The sequence below is a fragment of the Taudactylus pleione genome, unplaced genomic scaffold (assembly GCF_031769625.1).
Source record: "Taudactylus pleione unplaced genomic scaffold, aTauple2 ptg000015l, whole genome shotgun sequence".
Taxonomy (NCBI): domain Eukaryota; kingdom Metazoa; phylum Chordata; class Amphibia; order Anura; family Myobatrachidae; genus Taudactylus; species Taudactylus pleione.
Window position 1 is genome coordinate 17,878,972 of NW_028284417.1, and position 23,716 is coordinate 17,902,687.

Here is a 23,716-nt window from a genome sequence, read left to right on the forward strand (position 1 = left end):
TGACTTATCGAGCTGTGCAGCTAACAGGGAGAGCTCACCACATACCCAATCCCATTGGGGGAAGGGCTGTTGCCCAAGCCGTTAAACTCCCGCTGACGAGCGGTGTAAGTACCCCACATACGGAGGCACAGAGGACCGGCGGAAACACTGAATTAACCACCACTTGTGAGTAACATTATTCTGCGGTGATATCATATTACCCGCATGGAACTTTCTGAATACGGGACATATTCTTAATAATACAGAGACCATTTAATTATCCATTTGTCTTGACTTTTATCTAAAATTTTTTACTTGCTTTATGGTCTTTACTAAATGATATTATACCACATCCACAGGAGAGTGAACACCACTAGGTAGAATACTAGTGGAATATTGCAATTGTTATCATATATATTTTCACATGCTCCCTGGAATAATTCAATTCTGATTGAGGAATACGCCAATTAAGATGCATACTGGAATGTTCCTTTGAATAATATATACTGTCACTGGATTGAGAGACACCATACAGTTTTTATAGCACTGAATATATTATATGAATAAATGTATTTCAAATTTTTGTTACATGAATATTGTATTTATTTCAAACCAAGCGCCTCAATTCATTTCTCCCTTATAATAGATGGAAGAAACAAGGTTTAGTTTCATTTAATATAGGAAAACTGGTTGATGGTAAAACGGACAGGATTATGAAGAGTATCAAAATTGCTGAGATATATAAACTGCCAGCATCAGATAAATTTGCGATACATCAAGCAGTACATTACGCACAACAGGTACTACAGGAGTTATCGCAAATGGACTTGAATAATAATTTAGATAAATACTAAACCAACCTCTAGTGGATAACCATGCTATTACAAAATACTGTAACATACTGAGAGAACTATTAGACAAATCTATAAGAAACGGATTAGAAAAGTGGCACGATTTCTTTCCTTAGACTCCAATAGAGACACTTTTTAAGACATTTGAATATACAAGTAAGATTATGCAGGCTACATCGTAGAAAGAAATAATTTTAAATGTGTAACACAGAGGTTATATATCCCCGCAAAGGAGATTTCAGATGGGACTTGGTGAGTCAGATGAATGTATAAAATGTAAGTGGAGAAATGCTACTACCTTCCACTGCCTTTGGGAATGCCCTGTAATAAAGAATTTTTGGGATCAGGTTAAAGATTTCTCATACACACATTTAATAGAATATGTCCCTATGACAGCAGAATGGGAAATACTGGGGATCCTAGACCATAAATTAAAATTTACGAAAGGGAGTAGGAAAATATTGACCATTGTGTCAGTAGTGGCAAAAAAAATGCATATTGCAAAGATGGATTGAAACCAACCCTCCTACACTATCATTATTTCTGAACAAGCTGTTTTTTGCATTTCGTATGGAGTAGATAGAATATTCCCTGAATATAGAGAAAAAAGTGGAGGATTTTTTTTGAGGTGTGGGGGGTTTTATTGACTCTTTGCCTAAAGGGGCCTATCCATTAGCAGATCTTTCTCTACGATGAAAGACAAAAGATTTATCCCTTGAAAATTCCTGGGGCTGCAGGAGATTTGCATGCAGGGGAACTAGAGGAGGCAACAAGCTGTTAGAGGCTGTTCTGTGTCCATTTGAATCAACCTGTTAAATATCCTGTAACAAACGCACCACGATGGGGAACCAATGGGATCAGCAACAAACCTCTCTATTGTGTTGTCTGTTTCTGTAAGGGTATAAAGGTGTGTGTTGTGACCCCAGTCTGGAGTCTTCTTGCTGATTGCTGATTGACTGAGGTTTCTTGCTGATGCCGGTATCTGGTCCAGAGCGCATGCGTATGTATAACTGTATCTTGGGTCTGTATAATTCTTCGCGCTAAATTGTACTTAGATCACAGCATGTAACTGACTGTATTACTTGAATAATACTTTGTGCTTTGGAAACACATGCTCAAGGTCTAAAGTCTTTATTTTACTGTATGACTGTGTACGCAAATACCGTCAATTTTAGAGGTTTATAGGCAGTGTTTAGAAGGTATAGGTAGGTGCGTATAGAGGTTGAAATCCAGTATCCTTAGATGGGGGCTCATAGTGTGAGGTCACTTACCTATTCACACGATAAAATACGGTTATCGATATCTCACCAAAGGGTGGATAGTGGCCACACGCAGTTTTGCCCTGCAACCACTCTATGCTGAGAGATCGCTATCCGTTATCGTGTGAGTCAAGGTACGCTGACTAGAATCCAGGGACAAGAAAGGAAAAAGTTTGTTTTCCTTTGTTGATAGTATTTTACGCTAAAAAGGGTAACGTAGTATTGCGCACGCGGCTGAGTCGCATTTTTGCGCTTAATAGAGATGCACTTTTGCGTACACAGCTAAGGGTAAGAGTCATACGGTTGTGTGATAGTCGCATTATTGTGTATGTGACTAGTCGCACAATAGCATATACGTACTTCCGGTAGTGCTGCCACATGTTTAAACAAAGCCGTTGAGTTTACATTATCAATTGTTGCCAATAACTGGGTTAACGTGTATTTTTCTGCGCAGGAAAAAAGTGTGTAACTGTGAGTACTTGTTTAGGGTGTAACACGGGACCTAAATGTTAAGGGTAACGTAGGACCCTTACGTGCTAGGCGCAGGAGTTGGCCTAGTGACTCGGTAGCAGCTTACCGTTTACTTTACACAAAGCAGGTGTATGGGTTGTTATTTTTGTTAGGGTTCGGCTCCCAGTGTGATTATAGTGTTCAGTAATCAATGTGTGTGATCTGTTAGGCTTATTTGAACATTATAATTGAACCGCATAATTTTGGTTAGATTATGATTGTGAGCTGGTGAGACGGTGGATGAAATCAACTGGAAAATAAAGCGTACTTTGCTACCCCCTAGCAGTTGAAACGTAGTCAAAAAGGGATTTTCTGTGTGGGAGCAGCTTTTCTCCCATAGGTGAGTGGAGACATCTAGAAGTCCTCCATAGGGTTCGTGGATACACCCTTTTTCAAAGGCGTCCGCAGGTAAGTGAAAGTATCTTGATTGTCTTTCACCAGTTTAAATTTTTATTGAAAAATGTAGTAGTTGTCCCAAGATGGGATCCACGCAAACAATAGAAATGTTAGACAATTATGTGCTGTTAATGGAAGCGCCGTTTGGTTCGGCCTGTCGTATTATGCATACTAAATATGGTACTTATGAAATAAGGTATTGTGACGTATGGTTTCAAATAACGATGAAGAGTGTTAGACCGTTTCCCAGAATTGGTAGTTTTGATAAAGATGTATTAGATAATGTCCGGGATCACATCAGTCTGATGCGCTCTCGAGAGAAAAAGGTAAAATATTATGAATGTTTAAAGTTGTGGCAGCATGAAGGGGATGCGTGGCTTAAAAATGTGTAAGCGACGCAAACTAGCGTTGCGAGCGCATTGCCAGAAAATACACCCGCGGCGCTAAATTGCAATGCGTGCAAGCCGCAAAATGGCACGCACATGCGGCAAGGTAGCGTTTCGGAAGGTATTGCCAGTAGTTCACGCGCACCACCACCGCCTTATGTGGATGGGGGTGCAGGTACAGTTATTGAAAAAAACTCATAAAAATTTAACAAGCAACTTGTACCCTCTCTTAAGTAACCATAAAGAAAATGTTTATGATGTGGATGATGAGCCTATTGTCATGTCTGCCATTTTCCATGCTGTACACATGTTAGATGCGGCACCACGACAAGTCCAAGTGGTGCCACCATCTCCATCAGTAACAGCATGGGAAGTGTTAAACTCCTCTGCGCCTGTGGAGGAAGTTGTTAATACTATATGTTGCAGCAACAGACTAAACCCCCAGCCGGGTAATAAGGTCAAAGGTAGCAATGCGGCTGGTCTGCATTCCATCCGGACAATAACTGTTCCGAATGGGAATGCGGATGCGAACGGAGTTGTACCTACGAGGGATGTGGTAATGCATTGTCCTTGGACAAGAGCAGAGCTAAATGCCATCATAAATGATTTCCCCGATCCCAAGAAGGAATTAGCCAAATGTCAAAGATTTTTGAGAAATTTGGGTAGTTCTCCCGAGCCAACTAACAAAGATTGGCGTGTGGTGTTAAAGGCCTGTCTACCACGCAATATCGACGTGACAAAATTTATCATGGATTGTGTATTGGATGGTGACGTTCCCTTAACAGATGAAGTGAACCAAGGTAACATTTCCCGTATTATAACTCAATTGAGTGTATGTTTTCCAGTAGTAGTTAACTGGAACAAAATTTTCACTATAAAACAAAAAGAGAGTGAATCTGCAGAAGACTATTGCGACCGGGCTCTGTAGGCTATCACCCAGTATACTGGGTTAGAAGATATTAAAGATAGCACTCACCACAGGGGAATGATTGTCACTATACTAATGGATTGCCTTAAAGAAGACCTTAAGACCCGGGTTCAGACCTCACAGCCTGGCTGGAGGGGAGTCACAATAGATACCCTCATAGAATCCGCCATAGAACATGACAAAAATATCTCAAAGAGAGAGATCCAGAGCGAGAAACTAATGGCTGTTAGTATTCAAGCTCTAGAAGGAATGACTGTAACATCACAGCCAGCAGACACACCTGCATCTGAACAGTTACACGTCCTCACCAATCCCACACCACTGCACACACAGCCCTACCCCACTTATCACACACAGCCACAAGTCCCATACTAACCACAAACTCCATATATTGTGGGGGACAATATCCTTTCCCTCAATATCCTTACCCATACCCACCACCTTTCCCTCTTGCTCAACTCCCACAACAATCCTTTCATCCACCCCACTCACAAAAATGTTTTAACTGCAACCAAGTGGGACACCTAAGTAAGTACTGCAAAGTGAAGAATGTAGGACTCCCAAACCAGATAGTAACAGGAAACCTCCAACAGGCACCAGCTCCAATTGTGGCCGTTAATGCTTTATTGGAGAGTGGGAGCCAACGCTAGGAGTCGGGTCATACTTGTGGTCTGCAGATAGATGGATTGATGGGAAGTACTAGGGAAAAACTGGTAATGGTAATTGATGTAACTGATACCCAATCTCTGTTCTGCTTTCTTCCCTCTGCCCTAACACCCTGACTGTCAGTATTTTTCTTTTCCCGCCTAGGGGGAGGTGTACACTACACATGGACACGAGTGTCCCATGGGTTCATAGACAACCCCAGTATCTTCTCCCAGGCCTTATATGACTGTTTACAATCTTTTCAACCTGCCAATGGATCTGTTCTAATGTAAAATGTGGATGATTATTTGTTGTATTTAGGTCATGTTTAAATGATATTAAACTGTTGTGCTTTATCTCTCTCACAAACGGCAGCCATGCCAGGCTAAGGTCAAATACTGGGAATACTGTCCAACCCAGGGGCCCAGGCAATATTTAGAGCAGTAGATATTGATAACAGAATTTAAATTGCAGGAATTTGTGTACAAATACAGTATCCCTAGAATAATTGAATATAGGAGGGATACTCATTTCACAAGTAATGTCTTTTATAACCTGTGTAAGGTGATGGGTATTAATATCAAGATCATCTCAGACCATCTGTCTACCTGTCCACTTTTGAGATACTGTTTAACAGGGAGCCTCATGTGAAAATATGATAATGATGTTACTGTGCAGTGTCTCACGAAGATGAGTAAGAACAACAGTAATTGAAAGTGTTATTAACTAACATGACTGAAGCAAACTCTCATGATGTTAAACCTGGAGAATCCGTTCTGATCCAATAATTTCTTATGTTCAAGTTGCCTGACTGATCGGTGGAAAGGTCCGTATCTGATGTTGTTGACAAAGTACCACATCCTCAAAGGGTGGCCGGGGAAGATACGTGGGTCCATTCCACTCACTATAGGGAGGTTAACCAACCGGTGGAGATACAAGGCCGATAACGTGGACCAGTCGATCACGAGCTTGTGCTGGGAGGATTAAAAAGGTGACAGTGAGAAACCTGAGCTAAAAGAAAACTGTAGATCAGTGTCGCAGCAAGGGATTGTTCTGCTGTGTTCATTTTTGTATTCTTCTTCCAGAGTTTCCATCATCTAGGTTTGTTTGGGGATTTCCGGTTCCTGTGACGGAGGATAGATAGAGGAGATGGGAGCTGATGCTGCTTTTAATGGAGTGGAACTGAGAGGAGGAGTGTTATACCAAATCAGGGGAGTGTCTGACCAATTTTAGTACAGTAAATTGTTGTGAGATCTGGATACCAATAATAAGGAAGAACTGTATTACAATCCTGAGTTCTAATGTAATGTATGACAATGTAATCTGAATTTGAATAGTTGTGCATAAATATATCGTTTAGGTTATTTTAAGTCATTTTAGGTAACGCAATCCCAATCTCCTTTCCAAACTTCCTTTATAGGCTTGAGTTTCCACATCCTGCTAATGATCCCTTGAGGATCCGCAGATGGCGTATTAGGGTTGTTTTACCCTTCTTGGAGACGCATTATCTAAATGGTTCAAATGACCAAACTGTGTCATACCATAGTAACATTAAACGGTATATTCTCATGCATGGCTAAACAGATTCAAAATAGTTTGTGATAGCGTCTGATTGGCTATCAAAGGGTGGAACTGGCAAAGCCGGATAATCAGCTGAGACAGAATCTGTTTACAATCGGAATCTGCGCGACGCCATCTCACGAATGGCGACAAGACTCCATCTTAGAAATAGATCACACAACGCCATTTTGTCAAAACCACAGAGTTAACAATCTTTCCCAAACACATACCGACAGTGTTTAACATACATAAAAAATTACTTATTAGCATTAGAACACTTTTTAGTAATCCTTCCAGAAATCATGCCCTGATGTATACAAAGCCCATTCTGGGGACAACCTTGATACCATTACAAACACAGTATACTAGGAAAACAACTAACAATACACCAGAATACTGTGAGCATTTTACATCTAGAGTGTATGAGCTGTGGCAATTGTAAAATAACCCAGACATTGATCTACACAATTGAATTTGTCTGAATCCTAAACAGGTTTTAGTCTCACTATCAGACAGAATGGCCCCAACTTCACAGCTGGGGGTCTCCACCCTATTTGAGAGTGAAGCTCACTGCCCATAACATATTTGCATTGCAGTTTGAAAATGTTAGTAAGAAATTATATATATATATATATATATATATATATATTAAATCCATCATAAATAGAATCTCATGCATAAACACCGCACATTCACAGCTGGGGGTCTCCACCCTGTTTGAGAGTGAAGCTCACTGCAAATAACACATTTGCATTGCAGTTTGAAAATGTTAGTAAGAAATGATTTTATATATATATATATATATATATATATATATATATATAATCCATCATAAATAGAATCTCATGCATAAACACCGCACATTACACACAGTTACGCTGCTAACATGACGCACATTAGCAAATGCACAATATCCTGCATGCGAACGCTGTTTATTAGCTGCATGCATGCACATCTGCCCCAAATCAGATAAACCTAACTAGCGTCTTTTCCCAAACCCCTATGTGCACACTCACATAAAAGGTTCCATAGCTTTAAAGTATAAGATCCAAGTTTTATTCATTTATTACAAATGCTGTGAAATAAAGACTATTTTGGTATCCAAGGTTTAATACGTGATAAGTAAGCCGTGTTTGGTATTATACTGATCTGCACTTTCTCAACAGCTTCCCGGTATCATCGGTGTGAAGATCACAACATGCATTCTCAACTTATGGACCATAGAGATATAAAGCACCAAAATGTATTTTGTGAAACCAACAGCCTAGATTTGCATGCAAGGGGGATAGAGGAGGCAACAAGCTGTTAGAGGCTGTTCTGTGTCCATTTTAATCAACCTGTTAAATATCCTGTAACAAACGCACCACAATGGGGAACCAATGGGATCAGCAACAAACCTCTCTATTGTGTTGTCTGTTTCTGTAAGGGTATATAAAGGTGTGTGTTGTGACCCCAGTCTGGAGTCTTCTTTCTGATTGACGGAGGTTTCTTGCTGATGCCGGTATCTGGTCCAGAGCGCGTGCGTATGTATAACTGTATCTTGGGTCTGTATAATTCTTTGCGCTAAATTGTACTTAGATCACAGCATGTAATTGACTGTACTTTACCTGAATAATACTTTGTGCTTTGGAAACACATGCTCAAGGTCTAAAGTCTTTATTTTACTATATGACTGTGTACGCAAATAGCATAAATTTTAGAGGTTTATAGGCAGGGTTTAGAAGGTATAGGTAGGTGCGTATAGAGGTTGAAATCCAGTATCCTTAATATATATATATATATATATATATATATATATATATATATATATTGGTCGTTGTCCGGCACTCGCAATCTGGTGTACGTTTATTGCTGGGGTGCTTTCCAGGGTAGCTCAGCTTCCCATATATATAATTATGTTGTTGCAATATTAATCAGTTTTATTAGGCATACCAAATTAATTTGCCGACGTTTCGGTTCTTGCTGAACCTTTATCACGGCATCAGTATTCTTAACATCAGAATTGTTAAACTAAATTGTGGGTAGATACAATAGCGTCAGCTTATGGTCTAGCTGGTCCTCTTATATGGACCCAATACAAGTTAATTACATCAACACATAGCTTATATGGACACTTTAACGTATATAAAACATAAATTTAAACATCTGTATGCACTGAATTTATGGTGTACTGTTGCATCAACTTTTTCTTAAATGGGCTCATTGTGATGTGTATATATATATATATGTATATATGGGTGCAACACGGTTAATAGGTTTAACTTATAAACATCTATTCTCTTTATGGTGTGAGCATTCATATTAGATCTGTTAGTAGTTATCCTATATGGTTTGCCAGCTTGGCTGTTATATTAGAATGATATATAAGGGATACTGTGTTATAACCTTATACATGAGGGGAACCATGCTGTGTACATCTATGTTTACACAGATCACCACAATGCTTAGTTGACTCCTAGTCTGTAGTACGTATATAGGAGGTTATGTGACACTGTGACATATACTTTAGTTACTAGGTGCTGTGTCTTACCTGTTTCCAGCTGGTCTAGAATTAAGGCATGCCGTCCTGTGGTAGTTTGACCCCCCCTCCACCAATGCTAGTATAAAAACGTACTTACGGCTTATTACCCAAGAAGTCACTGAAAAGAAACCACCTAAATACTATAACAATATGAGCAACAGTGAGCTACAAGCATTGAACAGTTTGCGAAGGAACGAGCATGTGGTCATAAGGCCTACAGATAAAGGGGGAGCAGTAGTGGTCCAGAATTGGAAGGACTATGACGAAGAAATAATGAAACAACTTAGCGACGCACATACCTACCGATGGATCGGATATAACCCAATGGCAGAGATACAATCAAAAGTTGAGGTTACATTAAAACAAGCATTAGCAGCCAGATGGATTGATGAAGATACATACGCCTATCTAATACCAAGTAATCCCAGATGCCCTATCATCTATACAACCCCCAAGATACATAAAACTCTTGAAAAACCACCTGGTAGACCCATTATATCGGCGCAAGAATCAATACTACAGCCCCTGGCGGTCTATGTAGACTTTCATCTACAACCACTAGTTCAACAAATGGCTAGTTATATCAAGGACACGGGAGATCTAATAACAAAACTAGATAGTATTAAAATTGAAGGTGAAGTGCTATTAGCAACAATGGATGTTTGCTCTCTTTATACTATTATTCCACACACAGAAGGGCTAGCAGCTATGGAACAAGCACTACAAGCAACCAAAACTCATCAGGTTCCAACCAAGTTTTTAATTGACATGGCAGAACTTGTCCTCCGTAAAATCATTTTAAATATAAAGAGGAGTACTACCTCCAACACTCAGGCACGGCAATGGGGTCCAACCTTGCACCTGCCTACGCAAACTTATACATGGCTAAGTATGAAAATGAAGAGATAATGGCCAAGTATGGTGAACAAATAGTATTATTTTTTAGATTTATAGACGACATCTTCCTGCTTTGGAGGGGGTCAGAAACGGCCTTTACTAGTATGGTCACACAACTCAATGAACGTGATCACCCTGTAAAATTTACATATCACATAGATACCAACAAAGTCGACTTCCTGGATGTATCAATATATCGTGAGGGGGATAAATTAGGCACTACCCTCTTTCGCAAACCTACTGATAGAAACCTGTTTCTAATGTCCTCAAGTCATCACCCACCTGCGCTGAAAAATAGTTTACCAATTTCCCAGTATCTAAGAGTACTACGCAACAATTCAGACATGAGGAACACAAATATACAACTTAGAGAGATGACATCTAGGCTCCAGGAAAGAGGATACCCCAAGTCCCTCCTGGACAGATGCCTAGATAAAGCAAAGCACAAAATCTCCAATCCTGTAAACAAGCAGACAAATGAAGGGCGACTTCTCTATGTGACCGAATATGACAATACAACTCCGCAGATTGAAAAGGCAGTCAAACACCATTGGCCTATCATCAAAACAGACCAAACACTACCATTTAGGGACACACAAGCTCCGATGATGGCTTACAAGAGAGGACCTAACCTCAAGCAGCTCCTACTACGGCCTACACTTAACCCAGAAGTGGGTGAATCCACTATTAAGTTAATGCAAAGAAAGCCAGGGAGCTATCGATGTGGGGGTTGTACCACCTGCAGCTCCATGATCACTGGCCCTACCGTGGCTCACCCACATACAGGGAAAGCAGTAAAAATAAGATGGAAATTACACTGCAGGATGGACCACCTAATCTATGTACTAATATGCCCCTGTGGCTTATACTATGTTGGACTTACCTCTAGAGGCTTTAGAGAAAGGATGGCCAACCATAGAGCATCAATCAGAGCAGCACTAACATCTGGCCAATCCGATAAACCAGTAGCACGCCACTTCCTACACAGGGGACACCAGGTATCATGCCTCAAGTGTAAATTAATAGACTGGATACCTCCACTTGAATATGGAGGAGACAGAGCATCCAACCTCAGAAAAAGGGAGAGTTACTGGATCCATAAATTGGACACTGTCGCTCCACGTGGACTTAATGAATATTGCCCATTAAATGTATTTCTTTAAATGTATGCATACCTCTGCTAACCTACTAAGCCAGGTATACATGTGATGTCATTATATAGTGTAATACATAACCATCTGTGAGGTTAAACCCTAGTGCATATAATGGCTAGTGGTCCTCTTTTTTATCATTATTAAATTCTTGTAATTTCAATATTAGAGATGTCATACAATATAGACACATATACGTATATGTAAACAATGTGTTTACAATAGTTTCGACAATTATGCAATAATGTAATGTATAAACACTATGCTATGGAATTATATGTACTACTGCGAAAATATATTTATATATGTAGTTGTATGAACATAGGTGTGCACATACACCACTATTTACTAGACCAGAACACATAATCAGTAATTACTTTAACTAAAAGACTGTAAGACACTGGTTATCTATCCATATGTACCTTCCTAGCAATCTAGCCATGCCACACTTCCTGTGGACATACTAGCATGCCCCACTTCCGGTGCCCACAATAACATGCCCCACTTCCGGTAACAGCGATCGTATGCCCCACTTCCGGTGCCTACATAGAGCAATTATGTTCACAGGGGACAATACATAGCGATCCAGTAGCTTTAGAATTATCCCCCCGCATAGCCATCATCCCTGCTAAAGCCAACACTGGAACTGAGAACCATACAGGGAGTGCGCGCGAGCACTTCCGGTTTCGGGCAGCCGCGAATGACGCACTTCCGGGTGAGAGGTATAAATACCTCTAACGGAAGACTTAGCACTGTTACTACCACAGGACGGCATGCCTTAATTCTAGACCAGCTGGAAACAGGTAAGACACAGCACCTAGTAACTAAAGTATATGTCACAGTGTCACATAACCTCCTATATACGTACTACAGACTAGGAGTCAACTAAGCATTGTGGTGATCTGTGTAAACATAGATGTACACAGCATGGTTCCCCTCATGTATAAGGTTATAACACAGTATCCCTTATATATCATTCTAATATAACAGCCAAGCTGGCAAACCATATAGGATAACTACTAACAGATCTAATATGAATGATCACACCATAAAGAGAATAGATGTTTATAAGTTAAACCTATTAACCGTGTTGCACCCATATATACATATATATATATATATACACATCACAATGAGCCCATTTAAGAAAAAGTTGATGCAACAGTACACCATAAATTCAGTGCATACAGATGTTTAAATTTATGTTTTATATACGTTAAAGTGTCCATATAAGCTATGTGTTGATGTAATTAACTTGTATTGGGTCCATATAAGAGGACCAGCTAGACCATAAGCTGACGCTATTGTATCTACCCACAATTTAGTTTAACAATTCTGATGTTAAGAATACTGATGCCGTGATAAAGGTTCAGCAAGAACCGAAACGTCGGCAAATTAATTTGGTATGCCTAATAAAACTGATTAATATTGCAACTACTAAACCAAGTCTGGAGAGTGTTTCCGTTTCGTCGTGAGATGACAACATAATTATATATATATATATATATATATATATATATTTCTACTTCAGGGTCCATAGGGTATCCACAGGATACCTTGGGGTATAGGTGTGACGTCAGTCGCAGGGCACCAAAGAGTTAAGCTTTCAGCCTCCCAGGATGCACTAGGTCCCCCTCCTATACCCCGCCCCCGAGCCAAGGCACCTCAGTTTAGTTTGGTGCCCGGCCGGAGTCGGGTGCACCTGTTGGAGTGGGGGCTAGAAGAGCCCCTGAAGCTTATTCTTCATGCAGCTGTGGCTGCACAACTGGATGAACAGCATGGACAGTCAGTCCTGACGTCCATGCTGTCTTCCCTACACCCCGCCGGTACCAGAACGCCGGTACTGATCCGGGGATGCTGGTGGGCGTCTGGGGTCACAGCTAGCGGTGACCCCAGATGCTCCGGACCATGGCCGGATTCAAGGGGGACAGAGGTAAGCAGCGGGGTCCCGCGGTGGGTCCCCGCTGATCACATGGTCCTAAGTCCCCAGGCAGGGGGCTCCCTGGGGACTGGCTGCAGCGTGGAGCCAGGCGACCAACCTGCGCTTCCACTACCCCCTGGGACAGCGGACCGCAGCAGAGCGGTAGCGCTGCGGCGTCCCAGGGGTTAAATGCATGCCAGGGGAGCGCGCCTTCCCTGTCTCACAGCCGGCGCCTCCCCCGCTGCACACAGCCCTCTCTGCATGCTGCCGACTGGTCCTGTGGCAGCGCTCCTCCCCCAGGCCAGCCTCCTCTCTGCTCCTCGGCGGCCATCTTCTCCAGAACGCATGGTGAACGCTGCTGGAAGCGCTGGAAGGAAGCATCGTGGTCTGGGTCCCCCCGCATACCTCTCCTCCGCTGTGGTCAGGTCTGTGTATGCAGCGCTGTGTCCTACCAGGCCCTGTGTCTGTGTAGTTGAGTGATCAGCGCTGTTAGTGCAGGAATTGTTATTTTTCTGCATTGTATGTGACTGTGCTAGCGCTGCTGCCTGTAATCTTTTCTTCTAAACTGTCAGCTTTATTACTGTCCCTGTTCTTTCTGCTAAAGCCCTTGCGGTGCGGTGCTGCAGGGTGGTCTCTCGCCTATTTAATACTTAATTGGTGAGAGAGGTCACATACGTGGTGCCATCATGTCTGAAAGTGATTTTCCCCTCCGGCTACAGTGTACCACGTGCAAAGTACCGTTAGCGGAGGGGGAGGGTAGCGCGGAGGGCCTTTGCCGGCAGTGTTTGTCCATGGCGCGGCCTATTACGGTTACAGCACCGGTACAGGAGCCGCCCTGGGCTTGTTTCGCTCAGGCGTTAACAGCTTTAGTGGGCCAGTTAGCTCCGCAGCCCGCGTTTACTCCGATGGGTTTGTCCCAGCAGTCTGTGGTGTCGTCACCCATGCAGGGGTTCCCACGACAATTGGTGGTACCCCACAGTCTCCCTATTTCCCCGCTCCCGGGTTCTCAGGAGCCAGCGTGGGTTAACTCTCTGACGAGTTCTGTACAGCACTTGTCGGATGTGTTGCAAGGGGAGTCTGTGATGCGGTCTCATAAAAGGCCGGTGGCGTCTCTGTCCGCTCCTTATGAGGATGACGAAGGGACGTCTGATGATGGGGAGATTCTAGATCCTTACGATCAGGAACCTCTCCATACTAAGGACGTTGATGCTAAGTCCAAAGTATATATTCCTGGACTTATTCGGGCGGTCCGCACAGCCTTGGTGATTGAGGACGAAGTTCCCCCAGCGGCTAAATCTAAGTATGCCTTTTTCAAAGATGTGAAGGGCGATGCCACAGTCTTTCCTCTTTCGGGTCAGTTGGTGGACCATTTAGAGGAGGCGTGGAAACAACCTGGCAAAAGATACCAGCCGCAGAGACGCCTGGCGGTGGCTTATCCGTTCGCGGATAATTATTTTGCGAAGTGGGAATCCCCTCCACAGGTGGATTCTCACGTGACCCGTCTTGTCCGTAGTGCCACATTGCCGATGCCATCCATGTCCTCCCTTAAGGATGCTACGGACCGCAAGGTAGAAATCTGCCTGAAGTCCGCTTATTCCCTTGCAGGGGGGGCAGCACGGCCGGCTATGGCCATTTGCTGGGTTGCCAGAGCGATGGAGCGCTGGGCAGATTCATTAGAGGCTTCTTTTGAATCCGACTGTCCGGCCGATCAGGCGGAGTTGATTGGCAATCTCCGTGATTCGGCCACCTACATCAACGAGGCGGCTCTAAACATTAGTACTCTGGTGTCTAGAATTTCTTCAGCAGCGGTAGCTGCTCGTCGCACCTTGTGGCTGCGATCCTGGAAGGCGGACGCAGATTCCAAGAAAGGTCTGGAAGCGTTGCCGTTTACCGGAGAAGTTCTCTTCGGTCCGGATCTGGATAAGATTGTGGCCACGCTGGCGGCAGCCAAATCTGCCTGTCTCCCGTCGGCCGCTGCTCCTTCTGGTTCGGGACCATCGTCCTTTCGGTCATCTAGGGCCCAGGGCAGGCCCAAACCACAGTCGTTTCCTCGACAGGCTGGCCCTAAGAAATCGGTCAAGCCCCGGAAGCAGGCATGGAGTACCAGACGTCCGGCCCCCAAGCCAGATGACAAGCCTGCGGCCTGACGGTCCGGGCCTCCCTTTGGGGGATCCCAGGGTGGGAGGCCGCCTGCTACAGTTCGCCCAGTGTTGGTCGACCACTACGACAGACACTTGGGTTCTGGAGGTGGTTTCCCACGGATACGCCCTCTCCTTCCGGCACAGACCCCCGGCTCGCTTCTTCACCACGGGTCTCCCATCAGACCGGAACAAGGCTACGGAGCTGCGGAAGGTATTGCACACTATGCTCCAGGCTGGAGTTATAGTGGCGGTTCCATTCTCCCAGAGGGGCCAGGGTTTCTATTCAAATCTATTTTTGGTACAGAAACCCAATGGGTCATATCGTCCGATTCTCAACCTCAAAGCACTCAACAAGTCTTTGCGGGTCCCGAAGTTTCGGATGGAGACCCTACGGTCCATCATTCTGGCGCTGGAACCTGGGGACTACTTGGTGTCATTGGACATACAGGACGCTTACCTGCATGTCCCTATTCTTTGGCGCCATCAACAGTTCCTCAGGTTTGCAATCAGCAGCGACCACTTCCAGTTTCGGGCGTTACCTTTTGGCCTGGCAACAGCACCACGTGTTTTCACCAAGGTGATGGCGGTCATGGCGGCTTCTCTGCGGCTGCAGGGAGTCCGCATGTTGCCGTATTTGGACGACCTGTTATTGGTGGCAGGATCTCCAGAGCTCCTGTTACGCCACTTGGACCTGACCATTGCACTGCTGCAACGGCACGGCTGGCTAATCAACTGGCAGAAGTCCACTCTAATCCCGTCTCGGAGGATTCTGCATCTTGGAGCCTTATTGGACTCGGGACAGCAAAGGATCTTCGTGACGGAGGACAAGATCTCTGCTTTACAGTCAAGGGTGCGCAGTTGTCTGCACAGCCGCCGGGTGTCCTTACACTCGGCGATGAGGTTACTGGGCTCCATGGTGTCGGTGTTCGACATGGTGGAATACGCCCAGTTTCACTCCAGACCTCTGCAGCACCTGATCCTGTCCAAGTGGAACGGGCTGACTCAGTCTCTGAAGTCCCAGACGATTGTGCTCACCCAGGAGGTTCGCCTGTCCCTTACGTGGTGGTTACAGACGACCCACCTCAACAAGGGACGTCCGTTCTGGGTTCCAAATTGGGTCCTGTTGACAATGGACGCCAGTCTTCGGGGCTGGGGAGCAGTTTCGGGTCCACACTTGTTCCAGGGCAGGTGGACGCCGACAGAAGCGGAGCTTCCAATAAATATCTTGGAACTCCGTGCGGTCTTCAATGCTCTCCAGCAGGCACAGCGGTTTCTCCAGGGTCGCCCGGTGCAGGTCCAGTCGGACAACGCTACCACCGTGGCCTACATAAACAGGCAAGGAGGAACTCGCAGTCGGGCGGCTCTCGTAGAGGTCTCTCGGATCCTGGTTTGGGCGGAGCGCAATCTTCCGGCCATATCAGCGGTCTTCATCCCGGGAGTGCTCAATTGGGAGGCGGACTTTCTAAGTCGCCAGGACGTTCATCCGGGGGAATGGTCCCTGCACCCGGACGTTTTTCAACTACTGGTGGACAGGTGGGGTCTTCCAGAAATCGACCTCATGGCGTCCCGGCACAACAACAAGTTGCCGGTGTACGGGTCTCGCACAAGAGACGAAGGGGCGTCTCTGGTGGATGCTCTGTCCGTCCGGTGGACGTTCCGGTTCGCATACCTGTTCCCTCCGGTCTCCCTTCCACGGGTAATCCGGAAATTCAAACAGGAAGGAGGGACGCTCCTGTTGATAGCTCCCGCGTGGCCCAGACGGCACTGGTTCTCAGACCTTCAGGGTCTGTCCGTGGACATTCCTCTGCGGTTGCCGCTACGACCGGACCTTCTGTCTCAGGGTCCTTGCCTTCACCCGGACCTGACTCGGCTGTCTTTGACGGCGTGGCTGTTGAGACGGCCATGCTGAGGTCCCGGGGGTTTTCCAGCTCTGTGGTGCGGACCATGTTACGAGCTCGGAAACCGTCTTCCGCGAGGATATACCATCGCGTGTGGCATACGTTCTTCCAGTGGTGTCGACCGAGAGGTTATGCACCGTGGGAGTTTCGTCTGTCTCGGATTCTCGCCTTCCTGCAAGCGGGACTAGATCATGGGCTTCGCCTTGCTTCTTTGAAGGTACAGGTTTCGGCCCTATCTGTCTGGTTTCACCGTAGGATTGCTACAATCCCGGATGTGCGCACCTTTATGCAGGGTGTTCTCCGCATTCAGCCGCCCTTTGTTCCACCTGTGGCGCCTTGGGATTTGGCTGTGGTCCTGAGGGCTCTCCAAGGACCGCCGTTTGAACCACTGGGCTCAGTGGATCTTAAATGGCTAACAGCTAAGACTGTTTTCCTTCTGGCCATTGCTTCGGCCAGACGTGTTTCTGAGTTAGGGGCTCTTTCTTGTAGACCCCCTTTCTTGGTTTTTTTATGGGAACAGGGCAGTGCTCCGCACTCGGCCCGAGTTTCTTCCCAAAGTTGTTTCCCAGTTTCATGTTAACGAGGAAATCGTTGTTCCGGCCTTTAACTCACCGGGTCTTTCCGTGGGTGAGGCCTCTTTGGATGTTGTGCGGGCCTTACGGACTTATGTTGACCGCACTTCTTCGATTAGGAAGTCGGACGCTTTGTTTGTCCTCTATGGCTTCCGTAAAAAGGGTTGGCCTGCTTCAAAGCAAACTTTGGCAGCCTGGATCCGTATGGCTATTTCTGAAGCTTATCTTCATGAAGGCCTACCGGTCCCTCCTTCTCTGAAGGCTCATTCCACTAGGTCTGTGGGTCCTTCGTGGGCAGCTCGACGTGGTGCCTCGGCAGTTCAGATCTGCAAGGCTGCTACGTGGTCTTCTGTCCATACCTTCGTGAGGTACTACAGGTTTGACACCTTCGCCTCTCAGGATGCTTCCTTCGGGCGGCGGATTCTCCTTTCTGCACAGGAGCGTCCCCACCCTTAAAGGATACTGCTTTGGGACATCCCCAAGGTATCCTGTGGATACCCTATGGACCCTGAAGTAGAAAATATGAGATATGGTAAGAACTTACCCTTGTTATCTCTATTTCTACGAAGTCCATAGGGTTCCACAGGACTCCCGCCCTGTCGCACCTGTGCTGCAGATGGGATTTGCTCTGGTCACCGGTTTTCCGTCTCCCTCTGGTGAGAATGTGATTCTTGTATGTGTCCAGATCTTTGTTCTCTCTCTTCCTTCTCCTCCTCCGGCCTATGGCTTGGTAACTAACTGAGGTGCCTTGGCTCGGGGGCGGGGTATAGGAGGGGGACCTAGTGCATCCTGGGAGGCTGAAAGCTTAACTCTTTGGTGCCCTGCGACTGACGTCACACCTATACCCCAAGGTATCCTGTGGAACCCTATGGACTTCGTAGAAATAGAGATAACAAGGGTAAGTTCTTACCATATCTCATATTATATATATATATATATATATATATATATAATGAGAATAGGAAAATATTGGTAATAGAAATAGTAGGGGTAAGAAAGGTACAATGTATAGGCGGAGGGAAATGAATGTGCTTATATTATCATCACTTTCATGTGATGTAATCTTCATATCGGCTATGAATGGATGTAAATGCAAAGGAGGGACGCACCAATATTTAAACTTGAAAAGTCTAACTATATAAGTATTTAGAATATTTCTGATTAATGTACAGGAGATCCATGTAGGAATATAATGGGTCAATAAGAAGAGCGCAGAGACTCCTATTCCTATAAACGAAAAGGTATAAAACCATGCTTATGTGTGTAAAACCCTGACCTTGTAACATTTGTAAGCAACTACGATGAAATGTATACTTCCTCTAGTCTTCTTTCTATATCTTGTTTCCTTTTCCTATATACATATATATATATAGTCATGTGACCTTGTAATCAAATGTATATTTTAATTATGCAACCCATTTTAATGAAAGTTAATAAAGAGAGAAAAAATACAGTACACACATAATGAGGGTTTTATGCCTTTATTACACATTCATGCACACTAAAGGTGCCCACACACATGGTGATCTGCACACGATCAGCCAATGTGTACGATTTGTGTACAATTTCCCTTGAAACTCTCCCCGGCAGCTCTGCACAGGATCTACAAACAATTTGGTGTCCAAACTTCAAACGATCTCTCCTGCATCCAGACTTTCACAGTGCATTGTGTCCTAGATTGTCAGATCTGCCTTACTGCACGGCAGATCTGAAGATGCGATGTGCGACCAGCGGGGACGCGCATCGCATTGTGATCGTGAGTGGGGACTCACAATTTACTCAGGATTTGGCCATATTTTACACGATCTGTCGTTCCAATGTGTCGGAATTGGCCAGATCAGGTAAAATATCGCTATGTGTGTGGCCAGCTTCAGTCTCACACTACTTACCTTCTCCCTGGAGGACATCGGTCCCCTTCTCCAGGTAGAATCCCAGATCTTCTGAAAAAAATAACCTAATACCCGATCCCCACGTACCCGCTGTACTGCAATCCACATGGGGTCCAGCACTATTGCCATGATTAGCTAAGAGTTAGCCAATCAGCGCTAGCTGTCACATGATTTGGCCACATCCTTAGTACCCGGACCCATCACTCATCTTGACGGCCCTGGATATGGACATTAAAAGTGCACATTTTTTGTAAGAGAACTAGAACCCTCAAGGGAGTCAATTTACAAAGTGGCGGATTTGCTGGGGTGTTTGAAACCCTTGCACATTGCCGGCAAATTGAAGCAACAACCTATTGAATTTACTATTTAGTGGTTTTGATGGGGTTTTGTATGATGCTGTCAATAATGTCCATCTGTTTTACAGCAGTTTTATTTTTTTTTTTATTGCATTTTCACCAGAATGATATAAACAACTGTAAAAACACTGCAGCCACTGTCCAATCAGAAGGAGATGAATCACAATACATTAATAAGGAGGCAGATACTGTGACATTGATTATATTATCTGCATTCTTTCTTTTCAAGAATGTTCCATACAGTTGATTTGGCCACATAATGTTTTTGCTATCTCTCTGATGGGTTTGTTTTGATTTTTCAGCCTAATGATGGCTTGCTTCACTGATAGTGACAGCTCTTTTTTATCTCATATTGAGAGTCGACAGCAACTGATTCCAAATGCAAATGTCACACCTAGAATCAACTCCAGACCTTTTACCTGCGTAATTGATAATGAAATAACGAGGGAATAGCCCACACCTGTCCATGAAATAGCTTTTGAGTTGATAGTCCCATTACTTTTGGACCCTTAAAAAGTGGGACGCACATATAGAAGCCATTGTAATTCCTACACCGTTCACCTGATTTGGATGTAATTACCCTCAAATTAAATCTGTAAGTCTGCAGTTAAAGCACATCTTGTTTGTTTCATTTCAAAGCCATTGTGGTGGTGAATAGAGGCCAAAATATGAAAATTCTGTCAATGTCCCAATATTTATGCACCTGACTGTATATTAATATACTAGCCCTGCCCCCACACACACAAGTACAGCCAACCAGCTGTATAGCTTATCACAAGACCAGCCCAGTTTAACAGTCTTACCATTACACCCATAACAGTAACTAACCAACCTTGGATAAGAGTAACCCAATTCAGCAAAATGGTGTACAACTGACATTGCATCAGAGCTTTGTAGGGTGAAGGGGCTCTAAACTTTAAGGAACCTGGAACATTTTTTTAATTAATTTAGCCTGTATAGTATTTGGATTTACATGAGTATTCATTGTCTTTAGGGTATAAAAATATATAGTTGATTAAGAATGGTAATTAGCACTATTAATAGTTTTGAAATTACAATAATGATAAGCATGTAAGGTACTAGACATCAATAAACTTTGTGGTATATACTGATATTCTTTAAAAATACATATCTTTATTAATTCATTTAACTGTTAGAATTGGCTTTTATTGTTGCTGGTGTAATGTGGTTACAAGAATTAGTTAATTATATATTGATAACTGTGATACTGCTCCATTCCAACAACACTCGTTCCTATCCTACCTTTATATCCTGTAAATCTGTAACAAAATCACCCCTTTAAATTGTCTAGTTATGGATCTCTGTGTTGGGGGTTAGTGACACTCTTTTGTGATGAATAGAGGTGCTCATCATGTAACATAGGTCCTGATTCAGAAATGTGCGTAAACCCAATGGTTTACATACATTTCCGATGGTGGAGTACCTGCGCATACACAGGACCTGTTCTGTGCATGTGCAAAATGGGTCCTGGTGATCAAACTCAATGCCCTCAAGCCGCAGCATAATTTATCTGCTGCGGTTGATTGGGGGCGGAGAGGGGGTGCTGCCGGCCTGTGTTCCCAGAAATGGGGACGTGACACCCCCATTACCTGGGTGTGCTGAGACCAGGGTCTGCATCAGTGGATGAAGATTTCCTGGCCTCGCAGGCAGGCCCGCTGAGAGCTGCGGCGGGCCCGGGTAATAGGGGGCGTGGCCTAATCGCGGGAGGCGTGGGCAAGCCCTCTTCCCGACAAAAAAAAAAAAGATTTGCAGCGCCGCCTCTTGCTCCCCCCCACAGGCATAGGAGATTGCTGTGGCTGCTGCTCAGCAGCCACGAACAGTCTCCACTGCAGCTCAGCACACGCTGTGCGCTGGGCTGCTGTGAGGGAGGGGGAGCGGCGCCGGACCTGGGCCCCCATCGGTCCCCTCAGGAAGCCCGGGCCCCGGTAATCTGTACCCGCTCCCCCCCCCTCTTGGCGCCCCTGCTCGCAGGCAGAGAAGAGGCGGCCTGTCTGAGCAAGCAACAGCTTACTCAGATTGCCGATGTCTGAAGTAGCATTATTGATCAGATGCTGCGTCTTCGGACGCAGCACTCAGATCTGCAATGTCGGCTGCAATGTCTTTTTTCCTCAGATACCTTCTTCAGGCATTAGCATATTACTTGTACAGTATTGCACAGCTGCTTCCCTGTGGCTGTGCAATGCCGTACATATCTGAATCAAACCCATAGTACCATCTTATTATATAATGATGATTTATTGGTGAGTAAAACATTTTGTTCCTGATTCTGAAGAAGGAGCAAAGCAAAAAGAGTAAGTTACCGGTGCACCTTGGTTAAACCATGCTGCATTGCAGATGTAAATTGTGCAGAGAGATTCAGATGTGAGAGGGGCCCAAACTCAAATCTAAATTGCAGTGTAAAAATAAAGCTGTCCAGCAAATGTGAGCTACAGGCAGAAGTAGCCAGTATATACCCCACATGCAAAAACAATAAATGTATTTTCACCACTTGCATTGCAACAAGGTTTGTTCTAGATACAAAATCACTTGCTGTTTTCTTGCATTGTTTCCACCTTAGAATCAGGCCCTACTGTATATCCTCGAAAATATTAAAAAAATATTGTGTTAACTTTAATGAAATTATCAGAATATTATTCCTGATTATATTCTCGGTTGCTCCTTTAATTGTAGAGCAACACTGATTTTAAATTAATTGTAATCATTCTCAATACACATCAATCAAAAATATATATATATTCCAAATAAATCCACACTCTTGTCTTCAATAATAAAATGCTGTGGTGGCAGACCCATACGGGATCACATCAATCCTCTTCATACAAAAATAGAAAGAAGGAGGATAGCACTCACCAGTCTTCTGAAAGCATACCTTTATTGCATCACAGTAAAAATGTCACAACATATGAAAGTCCAAACTTTCCAATGTTGTGACACTTTTACTGAGATGCAATAAAGGTATGCTTTCAGAAGACTGGTGAGTGCTATCCTCCTTCTTTCTATTTTTATATATAACACACACACACACACACACACACACACACACACACACACACACACACACACACACACACACACACACACACACACACACACACACACTCCCACACACACTCCCACACACACACACACACACACACACTCCCACACACACACACACACACACTCCCACCATAATCAGTGTACCTTACTACAATTTATTTCTGTTACAGATTCTATTGTGATTGGATTCTGGGTTGGACTGGCGGTCTTTGTTGTTTTTATGTTTTTTGTTTTGACTTTGTTGACCAAGACAGGAGCTCCTCACCAAGAGTAAGTCTTTTACAGCATTCAGTTATGTGACTGTTTATTGCCTTCCTTTAAAAAAAATTTTTTTAAATCTATACGTATGTGCAGTGTGCTTGTGAATTTGAGAAACAACATACAAACAAAAGATTTCGGCTAAGGCTTACTCAGATGGCTGATGGCTGCGACCATTGGACGCAGCACTCAAATCTACGTTGACGGCAGGAGGTGTCTTTTTCCCTATAATAGTGTGTGTTGCTTTTTACACCATGTTGAATTTAGTAACGGTTTATGCATATCTTTCACCTCTTATGAATGCAATTGCATTGAAACTTAGCATCAGCATCTGTGGTGTTTGTCAAAGTGCTTGATAAATAGTAGTCTGAATATCACTCATCTGCCTTCAGTTGAGGATTTCCTTGGTGGCATCATGATGTGTAGCATACCGTGTTTCCCCGATAATAAGACCTACCCCGAAAATAAGCCCTACCCTTACTTTAGAAACCCGGTCCAAAATAAGCCCTATCCCGAAATTAAGACCTACCAAATTCCC

At 44.2% G+C, this 23,716-nt stretch overlaps 1 protein-coding gene across 2 annotated transcripts in view; it reads left to right on the forward strand.

The window, feature by feature from the left end:
- MRAP2 (melanocortin 2 receptor accessory protein 2) overlaps positions 1-23,716 on the forward strand; it is a 132,401-nt gene that overhangs the window by 67,428 nt on the left and 41,257 nt on the right. For both annotated transcript variants that reach the window (XM_088470571.1, XM_088470581.1), the window contains exon 3: positions 23,091-23,190. In XM_088470571.1, coding sequence (XP_088326697.1) covers positions 23,091-23,190 — 100 coding nt within the window. The remainder of the gene's footprint in view (positions 1-23,090; positions 23,191-23,716) is intronic.